The sequence below is a fragment of the Drosophila pseudoobscura genome, chromosome 3, assembly GCF_009870125.1.
Source record: "Drosophila pseudoobscura strain MV-25-SWS-2005 chromosome 3, UCI_Dpse_MV25, whole genome shotgun sequence".
NCBI classification, from domain to species: Eukaryota; Metazoa; Arthropoda; class Insecta; order Diptera; family Drosophilidae; genus Drosophila; species Drosophila pseudoobscura.
This window is the reverse complement of record NC_046680.1, coordinates 22823740-22838245: the sequence shown is the minus strand read 5'-3', so window position 1 is coordinate 22838245 and position 14506 is coordinate 22823740. Positions and strand designations below refer to the sequence as shown.

Sequence of the window (14506 nt, the reverse complement as noted above, 5' to 3'; positions counted from 1 at the left end):
CAAGTTGCAACGACAACAGCAGAAACAGAGATGCAGAGAAGCAGCTGCAAGAAAGGAAGTCGAATTCAAAGATACCCTTCCTACGACGATGCGATACACTCTGCGTTTCTGGATGGGGTTATAGCCCCTCTGGAAAGGGCATGCATTCGACTACCCAGAGTCGTGCGGCACATTTGCTGTTAACATTTTTGGCTTTTAATTGCAGTGTCATGGTTCGTTGTTTCTTCCACATCCTCTGCTGCTCTTTGCTCCATCTCTTCTGATCTCCGTTTCCGTTTGTAATTTGTGGCCTTTAAGCCACGAGGCGTATGCGTAATATCGCTTACATTCCAGCCAATTCACACCATTCGCCACTCGCCATTTGCCATTCGCCAGAGAGAGAGAAAACGTTGTAATTATGAACTTTTAATTAAAATGTTAAGCAAATGGAACAAAAAACGCATCCTGCAAGAGAAGAGACTGCAATCCTCCCATGGATTTCAAGCAGGGAAAAGGGAGAAGGGCGAAGGGAAAAGAGGTGTTGATGGCAGGGGGATGCGGATGCTGCTACGTGAAAAGTGGAAAATGGTTTGCGCTGAGGCCCAGTCAAGGAGGATTTTCCTCCATTCAGACGGGAGGAAAACACACGAACAGGCAGCAGCTGTCAGCGCCTGGAATACCCATCGACAGTTTCGAATGTCCATTTGTGGAGCACTTTGTCTCTCCGCCCCCCCACCACCCCCGACCCCCTTTTCACACTCACTCTCTCTATCTTTGGCGTGTTTGTGTGTGTGTGTGTGTGTGTGTGTGTTTGTGTGTGTGTGTGTGCGGGAGTATCTAATTGCGTGTCGGAGTATGGGTTACAGTTTGTACGTGGCTCGCCCAGGCGGCCATAAACTGCAAAAGCCATTTCTTTGGCTCATGGAAAGTTATGGCAGCAGGCAGGATGGGGCACGGGGCTCCTCCAGTCCGCAAAGGATATGAAATCCGCTGGGACAGTGTGCCTTAAAAGCATAGCACCATAACACCCCGCCGCTCACAAGTTAATCAATAAATTCCAACTAAAATTAGAAGGAGTTTATTTCTTTTTGACCCACTTTCTGTGTGGATTCTGTCTAATAGTAGAACTACGATTTATTGTAGATCCTATTGCCACAGCATTACCTTTTTATACTTCATAAAACTTCTGCCTTTAACTATTCGGATCCCGGACATTCTTCCCAGACAAACCTCCATAAAAGGTTGCCAACTTTTAGTCTTCCTCAACGCAAATTTGATCTCAAGTCTTCGGTCATCTGCAGCGTGATAAGAGCGACTGTTAGTTCTAATAGCTCATATCGCAAACGACACTTTTGTGGCCTGTACGTGTGAATGGATGTGAATGTTCCGTATCCGTATCTCTGCGAGAGTGTTTGTGTGTGCAGTGGCAGGGGCAGGGGAATTCATTCCCTTTTTACGCCAAACATTCAGTTTTTGTAGTCACGTTCAAGCGCTTTAAGCGAGGGCTTCCCCGGGAGGCGGGAGTAACCCCACTTTTCACTACGGTTTCGAGCCAAAATAACCATGGTAACCATTGGGTAAAACAAACAAAAACATAACTCAAACCCAAGGAACACGCCATGCGGCGTATGTTTAGGGTAACCCGAGGAGGGAGGAGACTCCCGCCAGGGGGAGAAATAATCAGATTCTACTGAAATCTACTCACATTGTGGCGCTTCTTCTCGCGCTCGGGCACCGCGTGCCAGCTGAACTGCAAATTCCAATCAAAGCCACCCACATTGACGCCGCTGGAGTCGCGATAGTGGTACTCCAAGGTATCATCGCTGATGACATCGATGACGGGACAGACAACGGTGGTGGAGTTCCGGGCGATGCGATCCAGCAGCGGTTCCAGCCAGCCTGCGAAAACAAAAGGATGAAAGGATGAAATTGAAATTGTGAAAATACGACTACGAGCGGGTTTAATTGCTTTTTCGGGGCACGGTACGGCACGGCACTCGCTCGCTCATCCATCCATCATCCGCCTCATGATAGGAGAAATTGCTTTTCTTTACGCTTCACTCTCGGATAGTTTTTTGACAACCAATTGCCAGCTTTTGCTGCAACTTTCTTAATAAACTAAATTGATTGCCTTTTGTTACGTTCTCTTGTCAGTCATTGAGCTTATCGAGTGGGAGTGGCAGTGGGAGGCTCAGAAACAGAATCTGAGCCAAAGCCAGAGAGGCAGAACCAGATCCAGGGAAATACCGAGGCTCAAGTGAATTACCCGAGTTGGGCTTTGTTTTATTTGGCATCGTTTTGTGCCCAACGGATTTTATTTGATGGCCATCAAAAATGGTACGAACAGAACGTTACACTCTGGGCCATAAACCAGAAACGGGAGACTCCACAGGAGAGGAGGAGACTCGGTTAGGAAAAAAGCTTGTACAACAGAAATTAAATTTATGCATTTAAATTTGATTTGGTTTTACTTTTGCTTTGCTTTTTTGGCTGCCGCATAAATTTAAATATTTATTATTGGCCTGAATTTTGTATTGCCAAAAATGCTGACTGCACAAATGCTATCTACTCAATTAAGAGCCGCACTTGTAGTTTTTTGGGGAATTAGCATATTGGCAGATTGACATTCATTCCATTAGTGAATGTAATAGAGAAAATCTACGAGAGGGAGAGGTGGAAAATGGCTCGTCAATCGTTTAAACACGTCTCCGTGTTGCGGATACTTATGATTGAATTATGAAATTTCGTACCAAGGAATACAATATTAATTTAAGATATTTAAGAGAAGACCTTACATCTTAGTCGTTCTTATGCTCGACAAATAGTATTTGCCACCCAAAAGTATGCTACAAATTAAAGTAGCAGTGCAGTAATTCAGCAGCGCATAGCACCTACCTTCTTATGTAAATTGTGTTGCCTACTTCCAGGCAAATAAATTAATCACTTAATCGCATCTATTGCACGCGCACTATTGTTTTCCCCTAAAGGTATTCTACAAATTAATGTGACAATTCCGCAAATATTATCCCCTCTAAAAGTTTGCTGAGTATTTTGTAGTCTGAATTCTGTTGCCTGCTTTCAGGCAGCGACATTCATCACTTGCTCACCTTCAGTGCACTCGCAATGGGAATCCAAATACGTTAAAACTGGCGACTTGGCATGCTGGGCGCCCAGGAGGCGGGCACGAATCAAGCCCTCGCGCTTCTTCCCCCTGATAATCTGAACCTTGGGATAGGCGGCAAAATAATCCTCTAGTTGCGTCTTGAGATGCGCTAAAATGGAGAATAAACCTCGATGTAGATTCATTGATTTTGCTTCCAAGACAAGATTCAAGGAGAACACTCACGCATATCGCTGTAGTCATCCACCAGGATAATCCTGCCAATGAGGTGTTCCGGGGATCTGTCCAGCACCGAGTGCACTGTGCGCAACAGTACGGTCCAGGCCTCGTTGTGGAAGCAAATGATGACATCTGTGGCAGGCAGATTCGATAGATAATGGGCCGAATCCTTGCACCAGGCATCCCGGGGATCCGGCAGTGTGCGGTGCACCGATATCAGGTCGGAAACATACTGGTTGAAGGCATTGTTGGTCCAGCCAGTCTCCACGGCCTTCTTCATCTCGTCGGTCATCTCCTTGGGCAACGTGACAGGTTTGCCCATCTCCCCCAGATTCTCATCGAAGTTGCCAGGCGGATCTATTACCTTTTTCGTATCTGCAAAAGAGAGACAGAGGTAGAGAAATATGTTTGCATTTGCTGTCTGATTTGATTTGCCTTAAAACTGCAGTTGAAGGTGAGGTGAGCACAAGGGAACCCTGTTGTGCGTGAAATTTATGACAAAATAAACTCACAGAGATACAGAGAGATAGAGAGAGAGCGAGAGAGAGGCGAATAAACATTAAGTTCCTGTTGAGATAAATCGCAGTGCATTTCACATGAAAAGTTGCCATCATCAGGAGCTCCTCGCCTGCTTTGTGGGGTCCTTCCTTCACATGGTTATGAAAAATCGTTTGCCTTGCAAATTTCCTCATGTGTGTCCTGACCCCCACCCACTCTCACTCCCACACCCACCCTTCTCGACTAGCACTCCTACAGCTGCTACTCCCGTCCTTGCTGTGCATTTTATTATTTTGTTATTTGCATTTGCATGGAAATATGAAATATTCTCCTGTTCTCAGTCGACTCCTTCCCGCTGCGGCTGCTGCTGCTGCCATGCCATGCCATGCTGTGCTCCTCCTGGGAGCATATATATCCTGCTCGTGAGCTCCTGCCTCTGCTTTTTATGCGATTTGTCAGCCACAAGTGACACTTATTGGCCATCGCCTGAATGCCTGACTGTCTGACTGTCTGCCTTTCCACTATCCATCCTCGAGTTCCTCGGGTTTCCTGCTAATGGAAATATCAGGTACGCAGCCCAAAGACCCTGCTTAAAGGGCTTACCAATTTAATTAAACTGGATTTCCATTTCGGAATTACATTTACTCAAGCCTCGGGGTTTGAGAGGATCTTTAGCCTGGGGATTTCTAGGAAATTTCGTGGTTCGAGTGCATTTAGTGAGAGTTCTAGGGGCTCCCTTCGTAAAGTTCCACCATTCCGAACAGATGTTCCCCACATTCCAACCCTTTTCCAATCATAATCATAACCCGTTCAATTAGAACTCAATAAAAACATAGCCATTGAGGCGAATTTGGTTTTATGAACTGGTTTTTTTGGCCACAAAATTCTTCTTTATTTCCACCATCGGGCAAAACATATTTCTGGCTTCCCCAACCCCACCTTAAAGGGGGGCAGAACATTTCAATTACCACAACCATTTCAAATTCAATAAGTGTAAAAAGCTAGCTCCCCGGCAAAATAAGAAGCCATAAAAGGCTGCAAAATGAGCAGGATAGAAGCAAGATAGAAGCAGGATGCTAAAGGATGGTATGGCATGGCGTGGAGAGTGGGGTATTGGGGGACTGCGGATGCCAACCGCATTATGATAGTCTCCGGAAAGAGAGAGGAGTGGAGTGGACTGGAGAGCAGGCCAATCAGTCGACAATAAATTTGTTCGCACACAAAAATGGAAATAAGAGAGAGGAAAAACCATTAAGTCGGCCACAGGCGTCGGTAGGCCCACGGACGAGAGGGGACACGGCAGAGGGGGTTGCTTGGTTGGTTTCACTCATAAATTGTATGATTTGTCGCCCGTTGCCGTGGTAACAATTTCATTGCGGAATATTCACGGTTCCGCCACAGGATTCCTTTGTTCTGGGCCCCCCTCCATCCCCCTCTTATAATGAACTTTTTTCGCATGCTGGGCGCCTCTCGCACACGCATCGTCATCATAAAAAGCAATAATAAAAAATAGAATAGAATATGGTCTGCGGCGAGGGCCTGTGGAGAGCCGTAACTGGATTTTATGTCTTTTATTGATTCACTGTTGCATATTTATGGCCCCTTGAGATATTAATGATATGCCCAGCGGCAGGGCTCCGGGACTATTCTCAGGACTCCCCCCTTCAGGAGTAAACCAATTAGGGACACGCCCATAGGCCCAGGCAGAAGTGGGGCCAAAGAAACAAAGGAAACAAATCCCCCATTCGCTTGCCCTCTTTAAGAATTTTCCCATACAGGAAATATTTCAATATTCTTGTCACATTTCCGGTTAAATCGTATTGTAAAATATTAAAACTCGTTGCTTCATTCCGAAAAATGCTCTCCGCTTCGATTATTCGTGCAGTTTTCCAATGAGAAAATCGGAGTTGACATTTTCCCATCGTATGGGACGCGGGACATGCGAGAAAAACAACGCTGCGTATGCGTTATGTTCGCCATGCGCTGACAATGGCGCGGGCAGAGGGGGGAGTGGTAGAACAAGGAAAGACAATCGCAGCGCAGAGAAGCGCTCAAGGGACACGCCTGAGCGTGACAGGAAGCTATAAATGTTTGGCTATTGACAGAGACAGGAACAGGAGGAGCAGGTGGGAGGTGGCAGCAGCAGCAGGTGAAAGGTGGATCTAGTAGGGGTGGGTGGGGGTGTGTCTGGCACATGACAAATGCCTTTCCCTAGCTCCCTAGCTCCCTCGCTGCCTCTCTCTCTCTCATTTCCTTCTCGTCGCTCATGTTTCACATCATGTTCGCCGCATAACTGTAACATAATATGCCAAAGTACCGCTATTTCGCACAACGAATGAGGTTAGGGCGAGTCACGTGTGAGTCCCCCCTGGCTGTGGCTGTGGCAGTGGAAGCACTGGGGGGCACGATGGCAGGGAAATGACAATAGACATGCGAGCGCGCATTCCCTGGGATTAGCATTGATTAAAAAAACAGGAAACCCCAAAGAACAGGGTAACAAGAGGAGGAGGAGGACTGAGAGAGAGAGAGAGAGAGAGGCACAAATCAATCTGCTTTTGTGCCGCATTTTGTGGCAGCATACTACTAGCACAGCCAACAACAAGAAGGGGGGCCTTCGGTGGGCGTGTCTATGTTGTTGCCTTGAATATGGTATAAAATCATTATCGCTGCTAAATTGTAAAAACAAGAATTATGCGTATAGCAGATGCCCCCACCCCCTGCCCTACCACAAGGGGAGGGTGCAGCAGGGTGGTGCAGCGGCAGGGGCCAGGCCAAGAAGGTATCCCAGGGATAGTAGGGATCCCAGCGATCAAGATAACATGGCCAGAAGGCAGAAGGCAGAAGGTATGGTATGGCGTGGCATGGGGTGGGCTAGAGTGGAGTGGAGTGGAGTGGAGTGGAGAACCCGATGCGAACGCGCGATAAACGTCGTGTTGGTACCACGACGCTCTCGCACGTCTCGTTGTTGCATCTTTTTGGTGGTGTAGTGTGGTATGGTGTGGTGTGGAGTGGTGGTAACGCTGTGCCCCAAGGCCAAAGCCAATAAGTACAACAACACTAATTACCAGCTATGAACAACGTGGGGCAACCACATGGCAAACACAGGCACACAAGCCGAGGCAGAGGCCTGGAGGACGGAGGTCGAATGCTACGGCTAGGGCTAGGTCGGAGGAGCAACCACAGTGGTCGGACGCCCTGGCACCCCATCGAGAAAACTATAAAACTTTAGCATTGTCTAGCGAATGCCAGAAATGCCATCAAAAATATAGAACATTTCTTGATTTTGTCAAGAAAGAGGAAAGCCAAGCCATCCAACCGCTTGCTATGAGAGGTCTCCCTCTGGCTCTGCCTCTCCGTATTCCCTAAAGATCAAAGGATCAAATCCTTGTTGTTCCTAGTTGTTCATTCCGAACCACTGTTCGAGGTTCGATCCACGGCTCGATCCATTGGCGAGTGTTGGTAAACGTTTGTTGGCTTGCACACAATTTTGACGCCATGGGGCAGCTGGCAGCTGCTGCTCGAGCAGCGATCCCAAAAGGAATCCAAAAGGAGCCCACTTGTAGCTTTGCCACCTCAACGATGCTTATGATGATGATGATGATGATGGGAATGGGAATGGGTAGGAGATGGACTTGCAGTTGCGCAAGGCAGAACCTGGGCTGAAGATGGGGCGAGAGATGCAAACATGATATGCGAAATTGCAAATACGTGCATTGGCCGAGACGGGGGGATGTATGTAGATCTTTCGCTATCCTCCAACTCCTCCTCCTCCTCCTCCTCCTCCTCTTACCATATGCCCCGACGGACTGATGGTCAGTCGACCACATGCTGATGCCATCTTAAATGCTTGTTCCACATGCGAGAGCCAGAGCCAGAGCCACAGCCCAATAGATGCGAGGATAGTGGAGGAGGGACATACAGGAAGCTACAAGCGAGGTCTATCTATGCCTTCTCCTCCTCCTATTCCTTCGCTCTCTGCCTGTGCCTGTGCCTCTGCCCCTGCCCCCCTTCTCTGGAGTCATGCCTGGTTGGGCCCCAGACGGGCTTCATTGATTTGCCTGGGCAAAGGCAGAAGCAGAGGCAGAGGCAGAGCGACCAGTCAAGTGTCCATTGAGGAAAAATCTATCCCATGGTCGGGAACTCTGGACTCTGTATCTGCCACATCTGCCACCTTACCACTCCCCCTCCACTGGCTGCCCCCTTCTCCCAGCCTCGGCTTGACTTGATTAGTAAGTAACATTATCCATACCCTTTACGCGTGGCTTAAAAGGCCGTACAGCACTCGCCGAAAATGCAATCCTCACGAAGTCCACTTACTAAATATTCAGTTAGGTTCTTACTCGATTATGGATATGGATTCAATTTACTTTAGTTTGTAGAGCTCTCATTACAGAGCACATGTTCCTGAGGGAGTTGCTTTCCTTCAGAGGGTATCACTTGGTCGTTGCCCTTTGCCTTGTTATTTCGTGTATTTCCTCCCCTCCACGAGTTGAATGCGAATGCCTGTCTGTCTATCTATCCGTCTATATCTTTCTATCCCTGTAGTATCCCGCCCTCCGCCACCGCCACCACCACCGCCTCCGCTCCGCTGAGCATTCGCCTGACATTGAAAATGTTGTTTGGCAGCAATTCCAAGTTGTTAAGTGCTCTGCGTTGTTGCAGTTGCAAATGTTGCAGTTGTTGCTGTTGTTGCTGTTTGTTCGGGTTGTTAGTATTTGCCGCTGGGGCCAGCATCTTCGACATTGTTGTAAAACTTGTTAGAAATTTTCTTAAAGGCACAAAAGGCGGTGGCGCGGCCAACAGAGCAAAACGAGGAAGTGTGACAGCAGCAGCAGCGAGTTTTCCTCGAAGAGCATGGGGGGAGCGAGGGGGGAGCCCCATATGTGTTATTATCCCCCGTTCGGATGGGAGCGGGCTCGGGCTCGGGGTTCGGTTTCGGGTGACCCAAAATGCATTCTCACAAGAAACAAGGATGTGTGTGAGCCGTTGCACGGGTGCCATGGGTGCAACGGTAGGGGGCATGTGCATTGAATTGAATTGATGGGAATTAGTTGCAAGCGATTGCGTGGAAATGAACTGCAAAGAGTCCAGGGAAAAGCAAGAAACAGATTTCCCAGCACCGATAAAAAGGAACAGGAACCAGGGGGTGCTGCAGGGTGCAGGGTGGGGGTGAATCCATTTGTGCGGATTCCGGAATGGAAATAAATGTGCAACTGATTTCAATAGAAATGCTTATTGTTCGACGCACAGGCAACAATAAGGAGGCACTCGATAAGGAGCACCCGCCCAAGGGATGTTAAATCACTGGGAAAATGAGAAAGTAATCTTGGGTAAAACTGTTAGCAAAGAAAGCGAAGAGGAAAACTTTTCCCAGAGAGATGGAGAGCTAATTTCCCAGGAAAAGGACTGATTAGTTTTCTGATTTGTTTCTGATGTTGTGAACCTCTTATGGAGATTGACCAAAGGAGTCTCCGCTCAAGGATGCAGCTCAAGGAATCTCTCCATCTCAGGCTGAATCTCAATCTTCAACAAAGCCTGAAATCAGTTTAATTGCAAAAAACAAACGAAGTCTCACCGTCTTGTAGCTTTGGCTTGAGCGGAATGGGGGCCGCCTTCTTCCGGGGCTTCTTGTCAGCGGACTGGCGCCCGGACTCGTTTATTTTGGGCTTGGCGGCGGTGGGCGGAATGTCCGCCTCCTCCAGCTCATTGCGTAGACCGCCACCTGCTCCGATGATGACATTGCCATTCAGGCCGATGTCGTCGTTGAGGGGATCGGCCGGGTCGCCGTCCCCGTTCCTCAGGGGCAGGGCAACGGGATCTCCGAGGGGAGCGCCTCCTACGGCGCTGCCCGAGGCACCTCCTGCCTCCTGGGCGGCACGACGCCGTGTGTCGTCCGTGTAGACGAGGAAGGCGATGCAGAACCAGATGGCCAGCAGGAAGGCCACCAGCTTCACGATTGTCGTCGAGCGTCGACGCCAGATGAAGGCCATCTTTGGTGCTTGTTTGTTTTCGTTTCGCTGATGTGTGGTTTTTCTTGCACGGGCTTTTCCCCAAAGAAAGGTGCCAACGGATACACTAAATCTCTCTCACGCTCTCTCGTTCTCCCGCTTTTTGCGGGACTTTCTGCGGCGGCTTTCACTTAGTTACGAGGCCTCTGGTCCTTCTGGTCCGCGGCAAGGGCGCACATGGCGTATACGCAACATTAATCAATTCCCAGAAACAGAGAAAAGTGATTTATGATATGTCCTCTCTGATTCCCTCACTCCTTTCTCCACTGATATGTGGTCTCTCCTCTCCTCTGTTCTGTTCTGTTCTGTTCTGGAAGATATCAAAATATAGTTTTCCTTGGAGTCTGCTCTCGAATCAGTCTGGTTTTTGCTGTGGGATATGTCTGGACAATCTTCAAAATTGTGGGAAGAACTGCGGTTGCACTCCTCGGGGATGGGGGGTCCTTAGCTGTGGAAGAGACAGAGGGGGGGAAATGGGTTAAAACAGAAGGCCGAATGCAATTAATTTCTGGCATTAAGCCATTAAAATGAAACGCAAACCAAATAATTGTGCCATTAAGAATAATATTGATTTTAGATCTGCCTCTCTGTTGCAGCATCATCTGCAATTAAGCGTGGAAGCTCTTGCCGTCTTCCAATCTCCGGTAATGGCACCGGCAGAGGCAGCGGCAGAAGCAACGGCAGAGGCAACGGCAGAGGCAGAGGCACAAACATAAAGCGACAGGCAACATGCCACTAATGTCAATATTATATAATTGCAGCAAAAAACCGCATCAGAACTTTGTACCCGCTCCCGCACCCCTCCCCGCTTCTCATTCCCTGAAACCACTTGAGTGGCTGCCAGGTAAATGACATGGACACGCCACTTGGCTCTGGCACTGGCTCTGGCACTGGCACTGGCTCTGGCCCCCAAGCCCCCAAGTGGAACAGCGAACAGAGAGCAGCGTTCGTCGGCCCAGAGGCCAGGCCATAAACCATAGACATGATCCCAAGGCAGACGAAGTGGAGTTGCGTGTTGCAAGAAGATGTTGCGGGCCGGGGCAGAAACAAGAAATTGTGCGGTTTCCCCTACACCTCCCCCACAGCAGCACAGGGAATGGGGAACGGGGAACAGGGAACAGTGCTAACCGCAGTTGAATACCCTTCGATGCTAATCCAATTAGCGGACTCTCGACTGACTGTCCACCGCCCAGAGATGGGTTACGTGCGGGTTCGGTTTCCGTTACGGGTTTTGGTTCGGGTGCGTTCTGTGGTTGTCGCAGGAGCACATAATCCTGGGAAAACTTCAAGCAATTTCCCGCAGAGACTACATTTCACTTAAAGCAACAATCTCCCATCATAAATCAAAGAGTCTGCCGGCAAAAAAGGTTCTTTGTGTTAAAAGATTCCTTAAAATGCCCTTCCCTTTGAATTCCCGCCGCGCGTCCTCTTGGCTTCCTCTTGCGGCAGGAATTCCCTTGACTTGAAGCCAACACAGTTTGCATTAATACGAGTGCTTCCCCGAGTGGAGTTTCCCGGAGTCTATTAGAGGAAAATGTGTATGCAGGAGAGAATTCAAATGAAAACTAATAAACATGGCTTTGGAGCCCTGATGGCCTGATGGTCGGACCAGAGGGCACTTCTGGGAGCGGAGCACTCTCGGACTCGTACTCTGACTCGTAATTGGGTGCACATGCAGGCCGCTGCTTGCCCCCAGGGCCACGCCGACTCTGGGCTTATCAATTAGATGGGGCAGCGTCTCCTCGTCCCCGTCCCCATCCCCGTCACCGTCCCCGCCCCTTCCCCGTGACCGCCTATAGCTAAACTTCCATCCGCTCTGGGGAATCTCTTCATGCCACTCTTGTCGCCACCCCTCCCTGCCCACCCTTTGGGAGCCGACTATGCGAATACAATAAATACGAGTTAATTACTTCGTGTGCCTTTTGTTATGGCTCGTTGGGTTCAAGAGCCATGCTCCCTCCTCCCCCTCTGCAGCTATGTTGGGGCTATTTCCGCTGCATGCGCTTGTAAATTGAATACAAAAGAGAAAGGGGTTCCCCGCCACCCACACACATGTCATGTCCTCTTGCTCAGCTGCAAAAAAGAGCAAAAACAACTGCGACATAACTAAAGTTTGCCCTGACAAAATAGAGCAATTATTGGCAACAGACAGAGAGAGGGAGAGAGAGAGAGAGAGAGAGAGAGGGAGTGTGGTTAAGAGGAGTGCGGGGCGGCTATACAGGTGTCCCCTCCACCAAATGTTGACAATCTCAATTACGGTCTACGGACCGTACTGGCAACAGAGCCACAGAGCCATTGCCACGACGATAATTGGCGGATTTCGGCCGACAATTATTTGTATGGATATTTGTGTGTACATCGGTCGAAAGCTAATCAAAGAACACACACCTCTCTCAGGGCCCCACAATTGTTCATCAAGAACCACATAGAATATGTTTATCGATTCAACCCCGCAGATGATAGCCAAGAGTTACAAGGGGGGCTGGCATAGCTACTGTGCCAACAAATAGGCCTAGAAGGCCCTTTTTGAGCAAATAGTATCGGCTGGCTGAAAGTGAAATCAATTAAATTCCATTTATAATATTTATGCACTACTCGTAATATGCATTACAGCTTTTCGATTATATCGTTCTCTCCCCCTCTCGATTTGGAATATATTCAGGAATAAAGGCACGTAGGTCGCAATAAACAATCTGCAAGAGTACATATACAGAGACTCCTCTCAATAATTGACTGATTGCAATAAAGTGACATTTATGGACTTTCGCTGTCAAACAGGAACAGAGTGGGTCACTGTCAACCACCGCCGCCACCCCTTCTGCCGTCTCGTTCCACTCGAAATACACCCCCTGTCTGTCGGTCTGTCGCTCTGTCAGTCTGTCAGTCGGTCTGCCTTCTGCCACTTCGAGTGCAGCATTTAAATTTGTATATTAATTAAAATGCGCTTCTGTCGTTGGTTGGCATTGGTTTTACTGTGGTGCACGCGGCGTATGCGCAATGTTTGCTTCTATGCGTTTGCCTTTATGGGGGTGGGATGGAGGTGCCACATGTGGCCATAGATATCATAATATTTAATGGCCATCGCATCGTTTTTGCGGTTTATGTTTAACTCTAAATTGGGCATTTAATGTGGGGGCATTTATTAGGATACTAGCCCATCCCCTGGATATCCCATGCTGCAGCACTGCGATAAGGGTATTTTTCTGGCATTCCCCACAAGGAATCATTGGGAAAACTATGCGACTAGGAGGAGACTCTTTCTGTGGGCAAACGCCATTACCGTTACCATTACCCAGCATTGATTGGCCTCGAAACTTGGCAAATCGTGGGCTATCTTCAGTTTCAGAACCACCTTTGGGCGCATCCAATTAAAAGATAACCATTTTAAGTGACATTCCCGAAATGGAACTTCTGGGCGGATATCTGTTCCCATCTGCCACACACCCGTGTGTATTAGAGCTGATTGGCAGCGACCCTGCCCCAGTCTGGGAATGTTTCCAAATTGTTATTTTACATTTTTGAGTGTCTCGCTTAATGAGTGTTGCGGAAAACCCCCGCTCCCGCCCCCTCCCCCGCGTAAAACATTCCGAACAACAGATGGAAATTCGTGTGTGTGTGTTTTTCCAGCGATAAAACGAAATTACGGATGCAGGAGAAAAACAGAGTAAAAGATACTGGGAGAGAGAGAGGGAGAGGGGCACAGGGCCACGGTGATAAGTGTTTGCCATTGTTACGATGACAAGCCGATACCCCTACTCCGCTCCCCACTCGCCGCCCCCCGCCCACCGCGACTGGGCTACTTGTCTTGAGTTTACCTTTAGCTGCCATTCCCTGGCATTCTCTGTCTGTCGTTCTTCATTACCTGCCCATTCGCCCAAGCTGTTGTCGCATGTCTTATCGCCGGGCTAATTGACTGATAAGCGGAGGAGTCGAGCAATTTGTGCGTCTAGCTGGTGGTTCCCTTCTTTACTGGCTCCTTCTGGCTCTCAGATAAGATACAATTCAATTGAATAACAGTCGCGGGTGGGGGAGGGCGTCTTCCTCCGCTTTCGCGACTATCTCTGGGTCTGAGGGGTGTTCCATTAAACAAAGGAGCCTTCACGGCGAATAATTGCCGAGATAATTTGACGGAAGAAGATTAAAGGAAAGCCCCATTCCTATCCCATTCCCATCCCTGTCTAGGGAAAACTCAAAGGAAAACGCAGCGAAAAGCCACCTCAAATTACGCATAACAAAGTCCTCGAATTTTTCGCATTTCCACCGAAACGAAAGGAGCGGCGAAAACTTTATTGTCGCTCCCTCCATCCTGGGTGCCACTTTCTGAATACTTTTCCCGGGCGATCATTTGTCATTTTCTTATTCAGAAAGTTTCCAGGGGGCAAGGTGAAGGGGAGGGGGGAGTGCATTTTCGCACAGTTTATAATCATTATTATTTATGCAGACTTAATCCACAGTTATTAAAACGAAGGCAGAGGCAGAACCAGAACCAGAACCAGAGAGGAGCCGGGCAGAACGGAGGAAACGCGTTTAATATTCATTTTCTCCGGAAAATGGAAAAGTTTCGGCCGCTAATGAGTTCTCTAATGAAGTTCTTCTGTTCTGAACTTTTTTTTGGCCTTCACTTTGGTGGGGAGGGGTGGTGAAAGTCTTAGCCACGGGTCAAGTCATCCTCCAGTCACGG

At 48.6% G+C, this 14506-nt stretch overlaps 1 protein-coding gene across 3 annotated transcripts in view; it reads right to left on the bottom strand.

Annotated features, from left to right (window-relative positions):
- Positions 1-14506, bottom strand: part of Pgant9 (polypeptide N-acetylgalactosaminyltransferase 9) — a 60574-nt gene that overhangs the window by 23318 nt on the left and 22750 nt on the right. For all 3 annotated transcript variants that reach the window (XM_015185315.2, XM_015185314.2, XM_002138981.3), the window contains 4 exons: positions 9393-10273; positions 3326-3694; positions 3087-3251; positions 1685-1878 (listed from right to left, as the gene is read on the bottom strand). In XM_015185315.2, coding sequence (XP_015040801.2) covers positions 1685-1878; positions 3087-3251; positions 3326-3694; positions 9393-9807 — 1143 coding nt within the window. In that variant the 5' untranslated portion in view covers positions 9808-10273. The remainder of the gene's footprint in view (positions 1-1684; positions 1879-3086; positions 3252-3325; positions 3695-9392; positions 10274-14506) is intronic.